This window comes from Scylla paramamosain, chromosome 6 (genome assembly GCF_035594125.1).
Source record: "Scylla paramamosain isolate STU-SP2022 chromosome 6, ASM3559412v1, whole genome shotgun sequence".
In the NCBI taxonomy this organism is placed as follows: Eukaryota; Metazoa; Arthropoda; class Malacostraca; order Decapoda; family Portunidae; genus Scylla; species Scylla paramamosain.
The window spans coordinates 14,290,469-14,313,634 of NC_087156.1; the positions used below are offsets into that span (position 1 = coordinate 14,290,469).

The 23,166-nt window shown below is 41.3% G+C and overlaps 1 protein-coding gene across 1 annotated transcript in view; it reads left to right on the plus strand.

Annotated features, from left to right (window-relative positions):
- The first annotated feature begins 3,004 nt into the window (after positions 1-3,004).
- Positions 3,005-23,166, plus strand: part of LOC135101319 (uncharacterized) — a 32,145-nt gene continuing 11,983 nt past the window's right edge. The window contains 11 exon segments of the mRNA XM_064005140.1: positions 3,005-3,146; positions 6,251-6,413; positions 6,829-6,973; positions 8,168-8,293; positions 9,125-9,342; positions 9,896-10,048; positions 12,039-12,116; positions 14,671-14,766; positions 17,308-17,342; positions 17,344-17,439; positions 17,654-17,773. Of these exon segments, the coding sequence (XP_063861210.1) occupies positions 6,271-6,413; positions 6,829-6,973; positions 8,168-8,293; positions 9,125-9,342; positions 9,896-10,048; positions 12,039-12,116; positions 14,671-14,766; positions 17,308-17,342; positions 17,344-17,439; positions 17,654-17,773 (1,210 nt within the window). The 5' untranslated portion in view covers positions 3,005-3,146; positions 6,251-6,270.

Below are 23,166 nucleotides of genomic sequence, written 5' to 3' on the forward strand. Positions count from 1 at the left end.
TTTGCTTCTTCTTCTTTCCCTCCTCTACTTCAACCAGATGGCACCACTGCTATCACATTTATTTCTAAAGCTGAACTCTTTGCTCAAACCTTTGCTAAAAACGCTACCTTGGACGATTCTGGGCTTGTTCCTCCCTCTCCTCCACCCTCTGACTACTTCATGCCACGTATTAAAATTCTTCGCAATGATGTTTTCCATGCCCTCGCTGGCCTAAACCCTCGGAAGGCTCATGGACCTGATGGGGTCCCTCCTATTGTTCTCCGAAACTGTGCCTCCGTGCTTGCACCTTGCCTAGTCAAACTCTTTCAGCTCTGTCTGTCAACATCTACCTTTCCTTCTTACTGGAAGTTTGCCTACATTCAACCTGTTCCTAAAAAGGGTGACCGTTCTAATCCCTCAAACTACCGTCCTATTGCTTTAATTTCCTGCCTATCTAAAGTTTTTGAGTATATCCTCAACAGGAAGATTCTTAAACATCTATCACTTCACAACCTTCTATCTGATCGCCAGTATGGGTTCCGTCAAGGCCGCTCTACTGGTGATCTTCTGGCTTTCCTTACTGAGTCTTGGTCATCCTCTTTTAGAGATTTTGGTGAAACTTTTGCTGTTGCCTTGGACATATCAAAAGCTTTTGATAGAGTCTGGCACAAAGCTTTGATTTCCAAACTACCCTCCTACGGTTTCTATCCTTCTCTCTGTAACTTCATCTCAAGTTTCCTTTCTGACCGTTCTATTGCTGCTGTAGTAGACGGTCACTGTTCTTCTCCTAAATCTATTAACAGTGGTGTTCCTCAGGGTTCTGTCCTGTCACCAACTCTCTTCTTATTATTCATTAATGATCTTCTAAACCAAACTTCTTGTCCTATCCACTCCTACGCTGATGATACCATCCTGCACTTTTCCACGTCTTTTCATAGACGTCCAGCCCTTCAGGAGGTAAACATATCACGCAGGGAAGCCACAGAACGCCTGACTTCTGATCTTTCTAAAATTTCTGATTGGGGCAGAGCAAACTTGGTATTGTTCAATGCCTCAAAAACTCAATTCCTCCATCTATCAACTCGACACAACCTTCCAGACAACTATCCCCTCTTCTTCAATGACACTCAACTGTCCCCCTCTTCTACACTGAACATCCTCGGTCTGTCCTTTACTTATAATCTGAACTGGAAACTTCACATCTCATCTCTAGCTAAAACAGCTTCTATGAAGTTAGGTGTTCTGAGACGTCTCCGCCAGTTTTTCTCACCCCCCCAGCTGCTAACTCTGTACAAGGGCCTTATCCGTCCATGTATGGAGTATGCTTCACATGTCTGGGGGGGTTCCACTCATACTGCTCTTCTAGACAGGGTGGAATCAAAAGCTTTTCGTCTCATCAACTCCTCTCCTCTAATTGACTGTCTTCTGCCTCTCTCTTACCGCCGCAATGTTGCATATCTAGCTGTCTTCTACCGCTATTTTCATGCTAACTGCTCTTCTGATCTTGCTAACTGCATCCCTCCCCTCCTTCCGCGGCCTCGCTGCACAAGACTTTCTTCTTTCTCTCACCCCTATTCTGTCCACCTCTTTAACGCAAGAGTTAACCAGTATTTTCAATCATTCATCCCTTTCTCTGGTAAACTCTGGAACTCCCTGCCTGCTTCTGTATTTCCACCTTCCTATGACTTGAATTCCTTCAAGAGGGAGGCCTCAAGACACTTATCCACCAATTTTTGACTACTGCCTTGACCCTTTTACGGGACTGGCATTTCAGTGGGTATTTTTTTTTTTTTTGTTGCCCTTGGCCAGTGTCCTTCTTACATAAAAAAAAAAAAAAGTACAAAATTGCTCAAGTGAGAACACAGATATATGTACACGAACGGTTCTTCATTGTCAGAGGAATTAGTTTGAACTCTCTTCTCAGAATATTATTTCAGCCAAAACAGTATCTGGTTTCAAAGCATCCCTATCTGCTTATCTTGGCGACGGTCTTTTGAATTATTTATTTATTTATTTATTTATTTATTTTTGCTGCTGCTGCACATTATGCTCTATCCAGGTAATTCTGAAAGATTTGTAAAGAGCATAGCTGGCGCATCAGTAGAGTGAGGTGAGAGAACCAGGTGAGAGAACCCAGTCATGCGGAACCCACATTCTCCACGAGTGTCCTTCAGTGTTTCTTCCTCTTCTGATTATGCATTCAGATTTCTTTTGAAAGACAATGTTATTCTTATGATATCCCCATCTCTATACAACTAGTCCACATACAGTCGGTCCGTGATGTCTACAGTCGATCGGTCTATTAATACATACGTAAATAGCCACGCTGCACACAAATTGGAGCCAAAGGAGGACAATGCGTACTGAAAGGAAAACTCAGTTCCATTATTAAACCTTGAATAGATTTATGATTTATATTTTTATGTGTCAGCATCATCCACAACTCGGGAGAATAGAAAGGGACAAAGGAGGTGTATGAATAAAGGACACCTTATCCTCATATTTAGGATAACTTTTTGACTGCACTGTATGGAAACTGGTACTACCTTCAGTGGGCCTTTTCTTTTTTTTTTTACATATAGCCTTTTTTGTTGCCCCAAGTCAAAATCCCTGCTGACTCTTACGCGGGAGGTGTCTATGAAATGCTCCTCCTGTATTATGTTGTCCATAGCATAATATGAATGAAGGATCTATGTACACGTATGAAAAAGTAGAATATTCTCCGAAGTGTGTATGTGATACAACTTGCACTCCTATGGTTTGTCTTTTTATCAGTAAAGTTGCCGGTGTGAAACAAACTGTACCTTTGTATTAGTATATATTATTGGGAGAGAGAGAGAGAGAGAGAGAGAGAGAGAGAGAGAGAGAGAGAGAGAGAGAGAGAGAGAGAGAGAGAGAGAGAGAGAGAAATAAAAGAGAAAACATTGAAATAAACCTTTGAGCAAGCTGCTATTTGGATTTGGCGGGATGCGAGGAGTGAGCAATTGGGGATGGGAGGAGAGAGGATAGGAGGGGAGAGGGGGCAAGACAGTACTGGAGAGTGAGCGGTGAGGGGGAGGAACAGCAGCAGCAGCAGCAGCAGAGAGGAGCAAGAGGAGGAAGGCTGTCAGTGTCAGTGTGGCAGACGACATGGCGAGGCCTCAATGACACAGGATTTGCAGCACTGGGTGAGTTTCGGAGGTGCTGCTGTCTCCTCACTCCTCCCTGTGCTCTTGAAGCATCCTGCAGGGACGATGGGGGGCGTGACCTGGCAGCCTGACCTGACCACCAGCATCCCGAGAGGTGGCGGAGGTGGTGACCTAGGCAGTGAACCTGACTTTTCCCTGATCGTGTGTGGTGACCTGGTTCAGTGTATTTGTGGTAAATGTGGCGTAATTACTTGTGGATGTCGTGTTACATGACAATCTTACCAGACCATTGGTGTCTCAGAGTGGTAGTGGTGGTGGTGATGACCTAGGGAGTGGATCTGACCTCTACTCTCTGGGCTTGTGTATTTGTTGCTCGTGTATTTGTGGTGAATGGGGGGAAATTACGTGGAAATATCGTGTTACCTGACCACTACTGTCTTGAGAGGAGGTGGTAAGGGTGGTGGTGGCCCAGAGAATGTCAACATTATTGTGATTTAATCCCAGCAATTTTATCACATGTTAAGGACTGTGAATATGATTTAGTGACACTGGAAAATGTACCGTACTACCTGGCTTCCTGACCTGACCTGACCACCTGCATTCAAATTTGAGAGGTAGCCAAATTTTGAGTTATCTCTCTCTCTCTCTCTCTCTCTCTCTCTCTCTCTCTCTCTCTCTCTCTCTCTCTCTCTCTCTCTCTCTCTCTCTCTCTCTCTCTCTCTCAGTTTACAATTTACAGTGAACTTTATGTTTATTAAATAGTGCTACAGTTTTCTAAGTATTGTTTTTGTTTTCTCATTTTGATAGGAAATGGTTTGATAATGTTGGTCTTACGTTGTGTTGTGGTTTTACTTCAGTTTATACAACACTTAAAGGTGTAGACTGTGAGTGGAGGTGTGAGTGAATGTTGTGGCGAGTCAAGGGTAAGCCAAGGATGAATCCCAACAATGGACTATGTGACCATTTTTCCTCAACTGATATATATTACTTCCTGAACATTTTTCCCTCTTGGCATATTTATTAGACCATTAACCAAATGTAATCAAAACCAGTAATGGCAATGGCATCCGTCAGCATTTCATTATCGTAAATGGTGTGCTGTCAGTTAAGTCCAGAGAGGAAAATGTATAAGTGTAGTATGTCCAGAGGGAAATGTCGACTGCACCCTTTGGACCAAAAATATCTTCGGTTTATTTTATCTTGAAAATCCCTTGTAAGTTTTCAGTTTCAACCGATACTCCCCCTTCAACAACCCCCCAACCTACTGGACCCTCCATAAGGTAAACTAACCTAACCTAACATTTTGTAACCCCCTAACTGGGTGGGGGGGTTTACCTTCCCCCCTGGATCCCCCATAAGTAAACCAACCTAACCTAACCTAACATTTTATAACTAACTAGGGGGTGCTTTGCCCTCCTAAGGGGGGTAAACTTATTATTAATTTTTGACAGGATAAAATGGAGCTAGAAATGCTCCAAACTGAGATGTAGACCCTGCGAAGGGCTATAGTTTCATAGAGTGTATTGGTTGAAACAACAATGAAACCAAATCCCCATAACATTTCTTCGGGTTCACAACTCTTGAAGGAGTGAGCGAATTGAGTGCTATTACAGAATTATGTCCTGCTGTCTTGCACTGGAATAAGAAACTATTGCATTGTTATACCTTCAACCTTCCCAAGGGTATTGGCAGCCATTAGTTGAGGGCTTGGTGTAACAAACACCCAGCAGGGTGTAAGTGGGCTCAGTATGTATTTATAGGCTGGCTTCTCTTTCTTTTTTCCTTATCACTAGGCTCAGGAAGCAGTGTGGTTCTTCTCTCGTGTTCATTACCACTAGTACTGGGCACAGGTACAGTAGCAAGAGGAGGGGAGGTGATGCAAGTGCTTCGGCTAGTTCTGCCTGGACTGGCTGGTCCTTCATGGCACCCCATCACCTCACCTACTCCAAGAACATATTTCACACACATACACACACCTGATAGCGCAGTGGTTAGTGTGCCAAGTTCACAATCAGGAAGGCCTGGGTTCGAATCCCGGGTCAGGTAAGAAGTCTTTGGGCAGACTTCTTTGCAGTGTAGCCCCCTCTTCACTTAGCAGTGACTAGGTACTTGGTGTAAGTTGGAAGTTGTGACCTGCTGCTGGGTAGGAGAAACAAACTCTGAATACATACAGGGTGACCTGACCATCTCAGGCGTTGTCTATTAGGTTGACACGCACCATCTGGCAGCCACAGTATCAAATTGTAAGATACTCCCTTAGGGTAAATGTATATATACTTAAGATGTGGTATGTTAGTAACGTGGATTTTCATCTGTAAGGCTGCAAGATTATTATTATTATTTTATTATTATTATTATTATTATTATTATTATTATTATTATTATTATTATTATTATTATTATTATTATTATTATTACACACAAGCCCAACATCAAAACACCCAAACTCCACACTCATAACAGTATACATTATTCATTGGTGGGCACAGTTCCACCACTCTTTTAACTACTAATAAGTGATGCTAACTTTTTTTGTTAGCTGATTACAGTGTTTGCTAACTTTGGAAACAGTTAGCAGATCCTACAATGGGAAGTTCTGTTTATTTCATTTGGAAATGTCTTCAGTTGTTTAACCATTACAAGATTGTGTGTGACAGTTAAGTGTGAGATGGTGTTTTGTGAATGGAACGATTCTTTCTGATATATTTTATGTGCAGTGATCTTATTTTTAGTAATCTCAGTGATCCAAATACAGGTCTTGCCAGAAGTTACTGTTTTTCAAGCTGTTGGCAAGTGGATAGAATATTACACACATTTTTCTCATCAAGCTCTTGAGGGGATCAGCATGAGTATTTACAAGGGCTTTACTCCAAAATTCTACTTATTTTGCCATGGCAGGGCTGATCATTTTAGCTTCCTGAAATAGAAGAGGCTCACCATCTAAGTCTGTAAGATTAGGAGGTAACCATCTAAGCCCATATTAAAAAAAAATAATTACTGCCTGGTAGCAGCACAGGCCAAGAAGTGCACAGAGGTAGTTAAGTGACTTGTTTTAATGAATGAACCTGGTTTATGTTACAGAAGCAATCATTTGAGACCCTTTTATTTTCATGGCTGTAATGGATTAAATTGGTGTGTTACAGACGCTAGAACGCTCGCAACCATGGATGGGTTGGTGGGTGTGGTGGAGGACTGGTTGGGGGACTGTGACCAGGCCTCAGACAGCAGGCAACTGTATGAGTGTCTGCAGAGTGATCAGGAGCGCCTCTGCCACGCCATTTACACCCTTTGTGATGAACGTTCAAGGTAAGGCGTCTCTGTGTTGTTGAGTGCAGTGCGCCGGCCTTACCGTGCCTACTGTTGAAGGCTGCCACACTAGGGATGTGCTGTCAGGAGCACTAATGCTGTGCTGATATGAATGATGTTCTCCATAAAACTGTGTTGATGAGAGTTGCTAGCTTAAGTTTTAATATCCTTTACACTTTATTCTTGTATTCAAGGCTCATTTTATTGATGTGTGTGTGTGTGTGTGTTTAATTGCTTGTAATTTCACATAGAAAGGCTTTGTGTGTTAAGAATTCTATGCTAGATCACAGTTTTAACCAGTTGTTGTTATGCATTAGAAAGGTATCAGTTAAGTTGATTTTGATATTGTAATATTCTGTTAAAGATTTATATATAGATTTTTAAATTTTATATTTCCTTTCTTCTCCTTTTGAAGGTGTCCTGAATTGTTTGAGAGTTCTGTCAAGCAACTATTTGCTCTAGCACGCAGCAAGGATGAAAGGCTGCGTGAGTTTGTTCTTCTTTTCTCTCCAAGTCTCCTCTACATATACCTCTCAGCCATCAGCTTGGGGGACAAAAAGGTAGCTACTCTCTTTGCCTGCCATGCAAGAACTGTTTTTTCTAGAAAATTCATCAGGATCTTGATAAGAATTTAGTGCTTTTACTAGTTTTAACTGCACTAAATGCTTATAAAAGAAAACAGTTAAACCTTTTACTCACAATCTATGGTCTATGAAAGAACCTTAGGCATGTCTTTTTAGTAAGACTGAGCGGCAGCTTTGCTAAGAAGCTTAGCTGACTTGTGTAATCCAATACCAGAAGGGAGACTGGGTGACATGTCTTTTTTTTTTTTTTTTTTTTTCCCCTTTTGCAACCAAGTCAGTTTGGTTGGCTTCTCTTTGTTGAGTCACAAATGAAGGATGTGCTCCAGCCACTTTCATTTGTGTGTGTGTGTGTGTGTGTGTGTGTGTGTGTGTGTGTGTGTGTGTGTGTGTGTGTGTGTGTGTGTGTGTGTGTGTGTGTGTGTGTGAGAACATCCACACACATATTATTGATGGACTGATTGCTTGATTCATGCTTTCCTCTGAGATTTGTGGCACACATAAGAAAACAGAATGCAAAAGCACTCTCACACTTTTATGAATCTCCAAAAAAAAAAAATTACTTACACTACTTAATATTTAGATTGAAAGAAAATTTAATTCAGGTTTTATCCAAATTCTGCAGAAATGCTTTTACGCATGGATTCTCCTTTTGAATTCATTCCCTCTCCTCTATAGTATGAAGTTTTCCTTTTTAACTTTTCATGTTTATTCATTTATTTATGTTATTTATTTATTTATTTATTTATTTATTTATTTATTTATTTATTTATTCATTCATTTCAATCTGTGGCTTCAAGATAATCCCACAGCCAGAATCCCATGCTAGCGTCATCCTCTTCACATTGCTGTAGTCTCCAAATCTCACCAGCTAGTTAATCCCCCTTATGTGTACCATCTTGCTTCAGCTTACTCTGTCCGTTACACTTCTTTCATCTTCCTGGATGTTGACGTCTCTGTGACTGTTTCCTTAATGCCATCTCTCCATCCCTTTCTTTGTCTTTCTCTCTGTCTTTCACCTTTGTCCTTGTGTGTGTGTGTGTGTGTGTGTGTGTGTGTGTGTGTGTGTGTGTGTGTGTGTGTGTGTGTGTGTGTGTGTGTGTGTGTGTGTGTGTAATTGAGTACCTTTTAAGCTATAGCATCCTCATATTTGCCTGACCTGTCTTTATCTAGGGTGTGGGCAGTGTGGAAGTAGCTCTCTTGGCACTGTACAACATGGAGGTGCTTGATGAACAGGGACAGCCCAGGATTGCCCCGTTCCGCCTGCCCACTCTTGCACGCCCGTCAGTCTTTCATGAGGTGAGGTGTTGTGGTATTGGCAGTTTGGGGATTAGCAGAGGAGCTCCCTACCTAAGTACATATACAGCTAAGCAAAATTCAGACTTTACAAATCTCCTTAACTACACTTACATACATGCATAGCATTCCTAACCCTAATTTTAAGTAGCTGAAGTGACTGGTAATCTTAGTAGTAGTGAGCTCATGTACTTGGACTAAACAGGTAAAAGTTAAGTTGGAGTATGTGGATTTTGGGAACAATATCTTTTTTCCTGCCTTATTTGCTTATTTTGATAGAATCTGGGTGAATATGTAATTTACTGTGCATGAGAATGATTTTGAAAGTGATTGGTTATAATTATTTTCAAGATGTGGATTTGTAATTTCAGAGTCTTGATATTTTAACCTCAATAATGATGGCACAATTTAATGATCTAATTGTCCTTTAAGTGAGAACATTTTTCATAAGGCCTTGTAATATGGTACACTCTTGCAGAGCCAAGTGTTGGTAGATTTGGTACAGTACTAATGCAAATGTAGATCAGAAGTAGGAAAGGGACACAACTCATCATGAAACAAATAAGAGGAATGGGAGAAGGGAGTAGTTTAGCAGTGCTGCATCATAGCAGATCCAGCCTCTCTCCAACCTGGTCATCTGATTGCACAAAATGCAGCCAAGCCTTCCACAGGAACCCTGAGGGCAGTATCACTATTAGGCATGCAGAACTGCAGCCCACTCATTAATGTCACATGCAAACATTCCCCATTAGAAATAAAAAAATAGAAATATATGCTCTTTAATCTAATTGGATTTTCCCTTCTATTAATTCACACAATGTGCAATTCTTTCAGCCTGATAGCCTAGCACCAGCCTCCTTCACTGTGGGCTCCTTGCAACGACTGGAGATTGGAGACACAGACTCAGTGCGATGGGGGCCACCCACCCAGATGACCTCCATCACAGCTTCCACACGACACCACTTGGCCACAGCCATCATGGTTGCCTTCAACGCTCGCCTGGCCACCTTGCCCAAGATTGCTCTTGTGCACCTCTGCAAGGCTGTCTCCAAGTAATGTGGTTTATCCTTTGTTCCTCACTGTCCATCCTCATGTTTGCATGTCAAGACTTCTTGTGGCTCATCATCTTTCCCTTTTTGTATCTTCCTTTCATCAAGGCTCAAGTCATTGTATTGTGTGAATGCTGTCTCAACATTGCAGGTGTTGGAATGTAAACTTTAAAGTTATTGCTTTTTTATTTTTTTATAATTTTTCATTGTAGATTTCTTGTAAGCCTGTCAATGGTCAGTAAATTGTCTTGCTTTATTCAACTTTTTTGTGGGTTGGGTGTTCTAATATTAATTGTCCATATTCACACAAAATAGGAAAGAAATATTAAGTCTTCTTTACTTATTTTTGTTATTTTCTGCTTTCTGATTAATGAAAGAGGAAAATTTTATCATAAAAGACATCAAATACTTACATTCTTGTACTTCAGCAAAGAACCATTCAATTGTCAGTGTATAATTTTACATAAACTTTGTGTAGTAGGAAAGCTTAGCCCCAAAAGCTAGACCATTGATTGTTAAGCTGACGAGCACCAGACTGACCAAAGGTTTCGGACAGGCTGTTGTGTCAGGGCTTCAACCGGCCTGGCCACCACCACCGTTCCTCCTATGGGAATGAGAGCAGCTTTGGCCTGTACCCAAGGCCCACGCCCAGGATACCTATCACCTCGGAGCTCCTGAAGGAGTTCTTGCATGCTGTGTACTTCGCCATGTGAGTCTTCTGTCAGCCAGATTTAGTTGCACCATGCTTGTTCCTTGGCAGCTTAGAAGCATTTTGAGCTTACAAATATGGGTGACTAAAATTTGTTGTGGATTAATGCATTTTAAGCAATCAAAGAGAGGCTATTCTGTTGAGTTTTCCATTTGTTTCTAGGTTAATATGATGGGTAAATCTCTACCTTTACTACCCAGCTCACCTGTTCAGTATACCTCTCCCCATCCCTCTCCACAAAGATTACGAGTCACCAGCATTGGAAGGCGGGAAAGAGAAGGCAGCCAAAGCCATCCAGCTGCAGGTGTGGGGGGAGTTTACTCATCATGCTAACCTGAACACTCTACAGTCATTAGGGACAATTTTCTGTGTTCTAGCTTTGCTATAGTTTCATTAGATATTAGGACTTTTTAATGAACAGATTTTTTTATCCAGTTGCTAGATCGTATCTGTTTAAGATCTCTAGTCCATCATAGTAAATACTAACACACAGACACACAAGTAAACAGAAGGATAGGATTTATGGCATTCTACTCCAGCACATGTAGACTGCAAGATTCCTGGCAATGTGCTCCTTCTAGACAACAAGATCACAGCCCTACTCAGTTTTGTACTTATTCAGGTTTATACTTAGTCCAAGGCTGCTGAAAAAGAGCTACAGTCTAACCATAGACAGGGTGAAGTAGTGTCTCTTCCTGACTGTAGATTCATTCCCTGAATCTATATGCTGTGATTCAGTGCTGCTAACCACTACAGCACCAGCCCACCACCACCTCTGAAGAAAGTTAGATATGAAAAGATTTGGAAAACTGATACAAGGACAGACTTGTGGATCAAGTGATACAGTGACCAAGATTAAAATGTAGAGGTCATCATTAAAATTAGAGTTCATCATCTATGTGAATAAGTATTTGCATGGGAACACTATGAAGGAGCTAAGCTTGAAACTGGAATTTAGTTGGTGTTGTACAGTGAAAGTGGTATGGATACAGGTGCAGTGCAGCAGTTCCTGGCTTGTCATCAGATTACCAGCCACTCATCAGCTATCCACCATCCACCACTACAGGTTTGCACCAAACTACTGGAGCAAAGATTTGATTCTTCATATCATTACAAAACCAAACAAATATAGTGCTAACTACTAGTATTTGTACCATAGCTGTGTTAGAAGAAAGGAATTAAAGCCTTGAAGCTTAGGAGTATAAGTCTGAGAAGTATTTATGCTTAAGTATGAAGAGGAATATTAGTTTTAATAGTGGTAACTGCTTAAGGCAGTGTCAGCATGGAATAGGTGTATGGTAGATCAAGATAATAATATATCATTCAGTTATATATTTGTCCCCCCTCTGTGGAAAATTTTGGTCTAGTATATGTATTGATATCCTGAGTGATGTGGTCTCATAGTTCCTCTGTCTTACTGTTAAATCAGTTGTGTACAGGTCTGTGCTCTGTTCAGAAAGACAGACTTAGATTTTGTGATGATCTTTTGCTATCAGTGGTGTTTGATCTTGGTCTTGCTCCAAGAAAATATTGGGAAACTTGCAGATTGATTCTTGTATTATGAGCAATGAGTTGGTTTAATTTAGTTGAGCCAGATCCATTGTATCTTAATATGATTTAAATTAGTAATGATGACAGAATTAGACTAGGATACAGTCAGCATAGACATAGATATATACAAATATAAAAACACATCACATGTATTTATCAACTAGGTAAAAACATACGGTGTGTTTTTATATTTGCATATTCTAGGACTAATAATAATATTTATTTTATTTCTTCACACACACTGTTGCATGGTATCAATATAGTTGATTGAGTCATTGTATCAGTTTAACTTGTTTTTTATAAGTGTGGCAGACCTTAGAGCATCACAAATATCATCAGCATCAATTGAGCACTGAGCCTCTCAGCATGGGCATGAACAGTTTGCATTATGCTTTGTTATTCCTTTGTATGTGTATGTGTGAATGTGTTATCATTGCAGGCCAGCTGAACGCAGCCTTCATGACCTACCACCTATCACCAGCATAAGCATGCCTCTCGCACACTTCCATTACTCAAGGTGCGTCAGTCTCCTTTCATCTCTCCTCCATCTATATGCTCATAATATGATGCCTTATTCCACCCCACAGAGTTTCGTCTAATGGAGTGGCTTCAGCAAGGCTCTAGGTGTGCACTCTCTGTATTGTTTCATTCTCTTTCTTTGTCCTCATACACTGTCATCATTCTATCCTCTAAACTAACACTCTCTCCACTTTTCTTCACTATTTTCTTTATTAGTGTGTGTGATTCACCTACAGTCTTCTGCTGGTCACCCAGCCAGCCATTCCCCAATGGAAAGAGCTCAGAGCTCATAGTGACCAATCTTCAGGTAGGACTGAGACCATTGACACATCACACACCAGGACAGCGAGGTCACAATCCCTTGGGTTACATCCCGTACCTACTTGCTCCAAGGTGAACAAGGGCTACACATTAAGATGCTCGCCCATTTGCCTCGCCATGTGTGTGTGTGTGTGTGTGTGTGTGTGTGTGTGTGTGTGTGTGTATGTGTGATTCACCTATGGTCATCTGCTGGTCACCCAGCCAGCCGTTCCCCTATGAAAAGAGCTTAGAGCTCATAGTGACCGATCTTTGGGTAGGACTGAGACCACTTATGCACCACACACCAGGACAGTGAGGTCACAACCCTTTGGGTTACATCCTGTACCTTCTTGGTGCTAGGTGAACAGGGGATACACATTAAGAGGCTCGCCCATTTGCCTCGCTGTGCCTGGGATTCAGACTTGGGCCTTCTTGGTTTTGTATGTGTATGTGTGTGTGGGTGTGGATATGAAGTAGTGGACCAAGGACAAAAAATATTTTGAAAAGAAAGTCCTACTGTTTGCTATAATGAAGATGATAAGATCTTTCCATGCAAAGTGTAGCAATCTGTCTGTCAATGTCCAGAATTTCCTTGCTGGAAGGAATGGCAGTGACAGGATGGTAGAAAACAGATTAAGGGAGTGTTTTGAGAGTTTCATTAAAAAGTGTTGGCTGAAGTATACACAGATACTGATTAGCTTTTGCATCACTAAGGTTGATAGAATAAAAAAAGTGAATCAAAATTGTTTATCATATTGCAAAGATGAAGTAGGTTCATAAGAGCAATAACCATAACTATGAGTGAGGTCAATGGTGAATGGCAGAAAGAGAAATGGTTGTTGATCAGAACTGTGTTGAAGGGACTATACAAGCTGTAAGGCTAGCTGTAAGCAGGCTAGAGAGAGAGAGAGAGAATCTGCAAGAGGTTAGTATGATAGTGAACATTTATACCATGCTCATACTTCATCTCCTTCACTGACTCTTTGGCATTCATGTATTGCATATGTGTCCTTTTCATGATACCAGTCCACCACATTGAAAAGAGTGATGTGAACCTCTCAATAGTTTGTGTTTTAAAAGAACTCTTACAATTCAAGTTGCATTGTGGTGTTTATTGCCTATACTCTCTCTCTCTCTCTCTCTCTCTCTCTATCTCTCTCTCTCTCTCTCTCTCTCTCTCTCTCTCTCTCTCTCTCTCTCTCTCTCTCTCTCTCTCTCTCTCTCTCTCTCTCTCTCTCTCTCTCTCTCTCTCTCTCTCTCTCTCTCTCTCTCTCTCTCTCTCTCTCTCTCTCTCTCTCTCTCTCTCTCTCTCTCTCTCTCTCTCTCTCTCTCTCTCTCTCTCTCTCTCTCTCTCTCTCTCTCTCTCTCTCTCTCTCTCTCTCTCTCTCTCTCTCTCTCTCTCTCTCTCTCTCTCTCTCTCTCTCATTGAGTAACAATGTGTGTTCCTTGAAGTACATGACTTACTGTTGCCTCACAAAACATTGGCTGTCACTATGTTGTGTTCCTTCATCTTGATGACAGATGGAGGGAATTGGTGTAGCTGGAAAGTACATATGTGTAATCAATGTGGTATTGTAATCATGTAATTTATTTTCTTTCTATTTCAGAATGGCTAGGTCTATGTTTTTGTAATCTGATTCTCTTGTATTGTGTTTACTTTCCCTCAGGATGTGTGGCTCCTGAGCACAGCACTCCACCATTGTACATTTGTTGCAGGTTTAGGGAAGAGGGAATGCATTTCTTAGAACCAATCCAAGTAGAGGTAGTTTCTGATGCACTTAGTACTCTAATCTTGATTGATAAAGTTGGCCAGCTAAGGAAAGCTGTTCTAGACTTGGAGGAAAGTCAGAGGTAAAAAAAAAAAAAAAAGTATATTTTATTGTATTTTGTGCAGATTTTAAAAGTAATCCGATATGATATTGGTTCAGGAAAGAGAGTTTGATGATCCTCCTGAGCAGCAAGGTCTGGAGCAGCTACCACACACTGCAAGTGACACTACAGTAGTGCCAGTAGTTGCTAGTAATATTAGGTTTTTTCGGAACTAACAGCATATTACATCCACAGTGACATAATATTATAAAATGTCTGAGTTCATTTACAGTACTTTGTCTTTGGTTTTCATTCAAGACAGAGAAGCTGATAACTCTGCTTACTGTGAGTACAGTCTTCGGCTGATAACCTTTATTTTCAGAAGTCATCAAACACAGCTCAGCTTTTCTTTTTGTTGTTGCTCATGATGTAAGTTTTTGCAGCCACAATGCCGCCAGGGGAGGGGGAACGCTTTGTCCTGCCATGATGCCCAATTGTGCCGGACAGTGTTACCATAGTCCCCATGTCAAACTGCGCAGGTAGTGTTACCATAGATCAGCTTCATTGGTGCTTGCAAGGGACTCACTTCTCGGGCTCCCTGTCCCAGGAGAGGTTGCATGAAGACGGAGGGTGTATTATTATTTTCTGTGTAAATAGCGAGTCCACACCCTGTGGTTCTGGACAAGTTGCATAGTGTATTCCCTTTGCCTTATGTCCCCCTCTTCCATTACTCAAGAATAATCTTCCTTGAGTGTAGCTGACTTGCAGCTCAAAGCTGAAAATAGAAGGATTCCTTCAGTAGTGAACCTTGCTTTTGGTATTGGGAATTAGTGCCCTTAAACTGAACCCTCCCACCATCCCACAATAGACTAAAATGTGTCTTCTGAGCAGAAATTGATGGACTTGCTAAAGCAAAATTTATATAGTATGATATTTCATCTCACTGAACAGCTTATCTCTATGAATTGTTGTATGTAGATGCTAAAGCATTCTCAGATTTGGAATTATGTCTTTATGTTTGCAAGTTGTGATTGTCATAATGCATTAGTGCTGAAAAATTTTTAAGAACTGAACTGTGAGAATTAATCAGCAGCTGTTGCTTCGCCACCAGTTCAAGTTTGCAATGATTGACCCTCACAGGGAAACCTCAGTTCCAGCCACAGATAATTCTCTGCTTCATGACATTTTTCACCATTTCTTTTGTTGCAGCTGGCCGGAGGCTGGTATTCAGATGCTTGTTTCTTATTTTTAATTTTAATTTTCCTCACAGCAGGGTAGAGTAGCAGCACTCATTCCCAGGGTCTCCTGGAACAGTGTAGCGCGTGTAAACACTGTCCCCTGGGTGGGCCTCCTTCACTCTGCTAGTTGTCTCAGTCAGGGATCAGGGTTACCACTGCTCTGTTGCCAACGGAGTTCTGTCTCATCCTTACCTCTCTGTCTGTATTACTCTTATACTCATGCATTGTTCCCTCCAGGTATTCTTTCTAAAAGTGTGGTCATATTAGAAATATTTACTTGAATACTGAGCCACTCTGCTGAACTCTTGTGTCTTTCACTCTCTTCCTAGATATGTTTGTCATCCTGCCCTTACACACACACACACACACACACACACACACACACACACACACACACACACACACACACACACACACACACACACACACACACACACACACACACACCAGGTCTGGATCTGACTTTTATGTTTGTTTCTTGCTCTTCCCCTTTATTATTATTATTATTATTATTTATTTTTTTTATTTATTTATTTATTTTTTTTTTTATTTATTTTTTTTTCTTATTTTTACTTTTTATTCTAAGAGAATAATTATTGTTATTTTACTTATTCCCATATCTCTCTCTCTCTCTCTCTCTCTCTCTCTCTCTCTCTCTCTCTCTCTCTCTCTCTCTCTCTCTCTCTCTCTCTCTCTCTCTCTCTCTCTCTCTCTCTCTCTCTCTCTCTCTCTCTCTCTCTCTCTCTCTCTTCTGCAGTACATTTCAAAGTTGCTAATGCTGTCTTGGATGTCACTGTGCATGGGCAGCAAATGGCATATTGTGCATCATTATGCAATCCTTTTATATTCTTGCACCTTTGCATTAATACCAAATTAAAACTTGATTACTTCACTGTCCATTGTTACTCCCCTTCATCTCTCTCTCTCTCTCTCTCTCTCTCTCTCTCTCTCTCTCTCTCTCTCTCTCTCTCTCTCTCTCTCTCTCTCTCTCTCTCTCTCTCTCTCTCTCTCTCTCTCTCTCTCTCTCTCTCTCTCTCTCTCTCTCTCTCTCTCTCTCTCTCTCTCTCTCTCTCTCTCTCTCTCTCTCTCTCTCTCTCTCTCTCTCTCTCTCTCTCTCTCTCTCTCTCTCTCTCTCTCTCTCTCTCTCTCTCTCTCTCTCTCTCTCTCTCTCTCTCTCTCTCTCTCTCTCTCTCTCTCTCTCTCTCTCTCTCTCTCTCTCTCTCTCTCTCTCTCTCTCTCTCTCTCTCTCTCTCTCTCTCTCTCTCTCTCTCTCTCTCTCTCTCTCTCTCTCTCTCTCTCTCTCTCTCTCTCTCTCTCTCTCTCTCTCTCTCTCTCTCTCTCTCTCTCTCTCTCTCTCTCTCTCTCTCTCTCTCTCTCTCTCTCTCTCTCTCTCTCTCTCTCTCTCTCTCTCTCTCTCTCTCTCTCTCTCTCTCTCTCTCTCTCTCTCTCTCTCTCTCTCTAGAATTTCCATAAGTTCTTGAGATGAGTGAGCAGGAGGTCCACTCAGAATGATCACCTTATAGGTTGTGCATGTCATAAGTTTTGTAGTATGTGTAATTATCAATCATGATCTCTTAAATGTCCTAAAGTGATAAAACATAAATGTAGCATTAAAACATCCGGCCTTGTCCAGTGAAGAGTGACCCCTGTATATTCTTCTATATTAGCCTTTCAATACAAGTCTTTTTCTTTCCCATGTTCAAATTTACACAATATTGGTATCTTCATATTGCCTTTTTGTCTATAAGTCTTGCAGAAGTTTTGCCACTGATGATGTATAACAACAACACAAGATACATTACAGGACCAATGAGTTTCTTCAGCATGGCTGTATCCTTACAGGTTCAACGAATTTGCCAGTTTGGGAATACCAAGCTCTGGAAGACATACACATGAGGGCACAATATGAACTGTTTGCTGATGTTCTTCTCATGACAAATGGCATCAAGAATTCCCTCAAAGTCAACCCAAGTGGTAAGTCAACAATCCAAGGGTCTGTGTTTTGTATGGTTATAAACTTGCATATGCTCCAAAGGCTTAATAGAAATATTGAGAAGGAAGAGTGTTGCTGTGGAACATAAAACATTGTTGCATGAATCATTAGCTGTTTTTTTCATGTGATATATCATTGCAAAGTTCTTGATGATGGTGATCATATAAAACATGGATGCATCCTATTTTTTTGCAGGTCAGCCAAGTGATGGTCCAATGGGGATCAGTGTGGCACTCACCCCCTCCACCACCACCAACACTCCACTCTCCAAAACCTTCATTACAAATGCCTCCTTCAGGACCAAGAAGCTGCCAGGTAGGTGACCACCTCAGTTAGAGACACTTACCCATTCTTCATATTACAAAGCAAGGCCAAAACACTCTATTGGCGTGATCATATGCCTTTGAATTGCAGAATGCAGAATAAAAGAAAATGTGGTGGAAGTCAATATAGTGCATGCACTGATGCAAGGCTAGACCTTTATTTATTTTATAGTTGTGATGTTTGACTCTGGTGCAATTGACTCCAGATTATAAGACTGAAATACATAAACCTGTGTTAAAAATACCAGTTTTTGACAGTGTATATGTGTACAGGTGGCATTCCAGCATCATGCCTGCTTTAATCAAAGGTAGTTGTGGGAAATTCACAACATTGATTACACAGTAAATTTGTTTATTTTGGTGTTCAAGTAATTCCATAATAGTTAGGCCATAGTGTTTGAAGTTCACTAGCTTTTAGTATAAACAAACACACCTCAACTTATGGCAGTGCAAAACTTATGTGCATTCAGTAGGAACAACACCTCAAATTTTGAACTCCCCTTGCTTGCTGCACAGGACACCCTTGTGAGAGAGTGAGAGGAGAATGATTGTGTGAGAAATATTGTTTATAAGGTAGAAATGTTTTATGTTCAGATGGGTCTGTGTTAAGTCACAATGTCACAACTAACAGAATAAATAACCAGCTTTGCTTTGGTAATAGTGCTTGTGAGCTCCATCACTCAGTGCTTTTGTTACCCAACTTAGCCTCATCACAACAGGAAATTTCTGATCATAATGAATATTTGTTAGTGGACTTTCTGCAGAACTAGGAACAGGTTCCTATTTTCAGATGTTGAATTAATGGCTGAAACTATATATATATATATATATATATATATATATATATATATAGAGAGAGAGAGAGAGAGAGAGAGAGAGAGAGAGAGAGAGAGAGAGAGAGAGAGAGAGAGAGAGAGAGAGAGAGAGAGGAGTCACATATCCCACACTTTTTGATCCCATGATATTGCACCCAGTAAGGACAGAGTTGACAGAAACACTGGTGAGTGCCTTTGTGCCATACTTGTTATAAACTCATGTCATGAGGCCAAGAACCTGAGATGTGAGGGACTGCTTATGGGTATGAGTGTGAGAGAGTGTGTACACCTGATTTCAGAATGTGTGCCTGGTATATTGATAGATTTCATAAGGGATGTAATGCAAATTCATATTTTTATTAATGTGATCAAGATAAGATTATTCCAAGCAGCTAAGGATGTGGGGAGATTTCATAAGGGACATAATGCAAAGTCACATTTTTATTAATGTGATCAGGATTAGATCATTCCAACCAGCTAAGGATATGGGCATAGTAGTGTGTTCCATTGTTGAATACAGCCGTCAATAATGAAAAGTCATATTTTTATTGATGTGATCAAGATTAGATCATTCCAAGCAGCTAAGGATGTGGACATAGTAGTGTGTTCCATTGTTGCATACAGCCATCAATTATCCACAGCCTTTACAAGTATATAAGTCAATGTGCCTTGCATAAGGGCTGGGGTTGTGTTCTTGATGACATTTCTTCACCTTTGCCTAAAAGGACAGAAGTGATAGTTGGATTGAATTCATGAGTTTTTTTGTGACTGATGTATATGATTGTCCAGTGAATATTGTGATACTAGCAATAACAGATATATTTAACTCACATGCTATAGCAGGTACAGTGTAGCAATAGTTCGTCATTTCAGCCTGTATCCCTCTCTAGGCAGGATAGGTATATGATAAGGAACCTCAGGCAGGAATAGATTGTTTTGAGGAATGCCTACAAAGTTTTAAGGAATGCCTACAGAAAATAGTGATAGTATTAGTATGCCAAGTCTTACTGCAGTAATCCATTCTCTGTGGTTCTTTGTAAGGTTTTCAGTTTGGAGGTTTAAGATTCATCGGTGCCTTTTTCATCTGACAGGATCAAATTTCCTCACAAATGAGGCTCTTGGAAGTATGTTTATGATAGATAGCAAGATGGGAAGCAATTATCAAGATTTTCTAGTTCATTAGTTTTAGAAATAAAGGGTTCTTTTCTCCTGCAAATATTGAGCAGTAGAGCCATGGGTGCAGCATTCATGCTCGCCGCCGTGCACCTGTCTGTCCCTCTCACAGCCACTCTCATGTACTTCCCTAGGGAGCTTGGTGTGGTGGAGTGACCAGGGTGAGCCACTCATGCAAATGTGACTAGCCATGAATCCCTCCCTCCATTGCGTGATTGAAGGGGGAAGGTGAGATTTATAAATTTCAAGGAGGGTTGATTATACACATCATCCCTCAATTTAATTGTTAGGAGGGATGTATCTCTTCTTATTCCCCCACTTCCCTCCCATCCCCTCCTGAAGCCACACAACTACAAGTTTACTCTTTGTGTCTTCAACAAATCCATATGCCAGGCATCAGCTAAGACTTTCAAGCATAGTATTCACTTCTTTGTGTTTTATATGTTATGAGTGTGTATGTATGTGTGTGTGTGTGTGTGTGTGTGTGTGTGTGTGTGTTTGTATGTACATGCACAGTGATCTGAACTGCCTTCATCTTTCATCCATTAAGATCTGCTGCTTGCTTAGAGAGAGTGTGTAGCAAGCAACATGCTCTTCTATACATGTCTTACACAGGAAAGCACCCATGACTGCATAAACAGTGGAAAGAGTGAGGAGGAGATTTATGAAACAAATTTGCTTTGACTCACATATTTTTCTTAAGTCATATATAAATACAAATACACTGTGTGGGCAGCTTTCATTTACGTTTGTGACAAAATCTGGGTTGTGTGTACAAAGTTGGAACAGTGGACTGTGCAGTGAAAAAAATCTTGGTGATGACTTACTGAACTTTTGGTATCCCAGGAGATAGAGAGAGAGAGAGAGAGAGAGAGAGAGAGAGAGAGAGAGAGAGAGAGAGAGAGAGAGAGAGAGAGAGAGAGAGAGAGAGAGAGAGAGAGAGCGAGCAATGTATCAAAGTGTCAAATTGTGTTTCCTTTCTTTCCTGAAGTGGGCATCTTATCCCTGTTCCAGTCCATTGCAACTGACTGTGTGAGGAAGCCATGCCCACACTGCAGGTGGAGAGCAAGTGTTGTGCTGGCCAGGTCATGTTCAGTGATCATTATTATTTCTCTTAATTGCAGTATGAATATTATGAGATTATCCACTGTTGCTTTAAAGAAAATTAAGGCATCATTGTCCTCAGGCTTGTATTTTGCAGGAGCAGGACTGAAGTCTAGTGTTGTAAGTTGTTCTCATTTGAGGAAATTTAGGGATGAGATGAAACTTTATTAATACTTCACCTGTTTTGTTTTGCACACAGGTGTCACAATGTGATGTGTTGCGATGGTTTTTATCATCTATTTTACCAGTACAGGAGATGCTATACTTCTTGATAGATTGTGAACCATACAATAAGCAGTGTATCTTAAAATATTTATGAAGCTGAAATTGGTGACAAGTATAAACAATGTGCAGGATCTGGTTAGCATCCACAAGACTGCTGACCTCAGCTCCTGGTCAGCTGGTGCCATTGGGCAGCATTGTGCTGCCAGGTGTTTACTGTGTTGAGTGTTGGACATGGTTTTTCCAATATGTCAAGTTGAAATGGACTAAAATTTGTGAAATAATATGGTTAATATTCATGGCAGGTTAATTACATCAATATTCAAACATGAACATCTCTACAGAAATCAGTGACAGTGAAATGTTTTCCTGACCTTCACACTAGCTTCCCTTATTGGGGATGAGTGATTGTGTGCTTGAGCAGTCCTGGTCATTTCCAGCCACACTCACACAAGTTCTGTCTTCTTTAGAATTGTAGATAGTTAGTTACATACAATAACAAAGCTTCTAGGAATCCCCTAGCCTTTTTAAAAATTACTTATGCCAATATAAAACTATATTTATTAATATTTGTTGCATGTTCATTGCATGCGGCATGGTAGATGATCTGTTAGAGTGTACTGGGGATGAGGAGGATCCCTTTGCCTTGGACCGGTATGTGGATGTTAGCCGTGACCCAACGTTCGGCCACACACTCCAGCCCAGCCAGGGTCACACTCACTCCCCTGGTCCTGCTTCCCAGCCTGCCACTTCCTCCTCCTCCTCTCGCCATACTCCTCAGATGGGTGTCACTGCCCTCAAGATGATTCCAGAGTCCAAGGTCCTCAAGAGCCCAGAGTCTCGCCGCCTTGGTGACTCAAGCAATCGGTCCTCAGGTGGCAAGCAGGAGTCTGGTTCTCAGTCACCCAAAACTCACTTGCTTGACCTGCACTTGGGGCGCAAACATAAGCGAGTACCCTCAGGGGGCCAGGGAACAGCAGAACACGTGAATAAATCCAGTGAGTCTCCCAACATGTCTCCTAGACAGAACCGAGAGGGAGCCCAGTCTCCAAAGGGAATTCGCCTAGACTTGCACATTGCCCGAAAGCATAAGAGATCATTGTCTGGCAGCCAGAGTGGCTCTGAGACCCAGCATAATAAATTTGGAGACTCTCCCAACCTCTCCTCTAGACCATCAAGTGCTAGAGTTGAAGGATCATCACATTCACCAAAAGGAAATTTTTTGGACATTCACATCAATCACAGACATAAACGATCCTCATCAGGTGGGCAAGGAGTTGTCGATTTTGTATCAGATAAATTTGGCGACTCTCCAGCAACATCTACAGAATTGTTGACGAAAGATACTTCACCGACTTCCGACAAAAGATTCATATCTTTCTTAAAGACACATATCCCTTTTGTTAGCTCACAAACTCAGTCTGTAGGATACAACTTCCGATCCCAAGCCTCCCCCAGCAGTGCTCCAGAGGAGGAAGTTCCAGATGTTCCTCCTAAGAGTGTATCCATGAGGCATTCTGGTCATGTGAGGCATTCATCTGAGTCAGGGCCTGGACACACCCTGCACTTCCAGTCCGCTCCCTCCACACCAAGCAAGATGGCAAACCGTTACTCTGCTGATCTCTCTGGTCCGCCCCTGAGGCCACGCAGTGTTGTGGTGGACGGCAACAGGATCCAGGAGGGCCTGTGGGACCTGTGAGGGGAACCTAACTTCCATTCAAGCCTAACTTCTGAAGCACTGCACCATTCATAAATTTTAGATAGATACTTTCTTAAGAGAAGCAAAATTTCAGGTTTAGAATGAGAAACAAAATTTATGTTTTAGAAGACCTAAAAATCCTTTACTTGGGATGGCTAGAGGTGGTATGGGGAGGCAGGAGGAGTCACAGCAGAAGTGAAGCTTGGCCAGGAGTGTGGAGCCGCAGGTTTGGTGGACTAGTAAGTGGCGTCCGTTTCACCAGTCACCCAGTTGTTGTCGTACCATTTCCCTCGGCATGATGTAAGCATGGCTTGGTCTGTTTGGTATCGTAAATATATTGCTTTTGTATTACTACTTTAGACAAGATAGTTT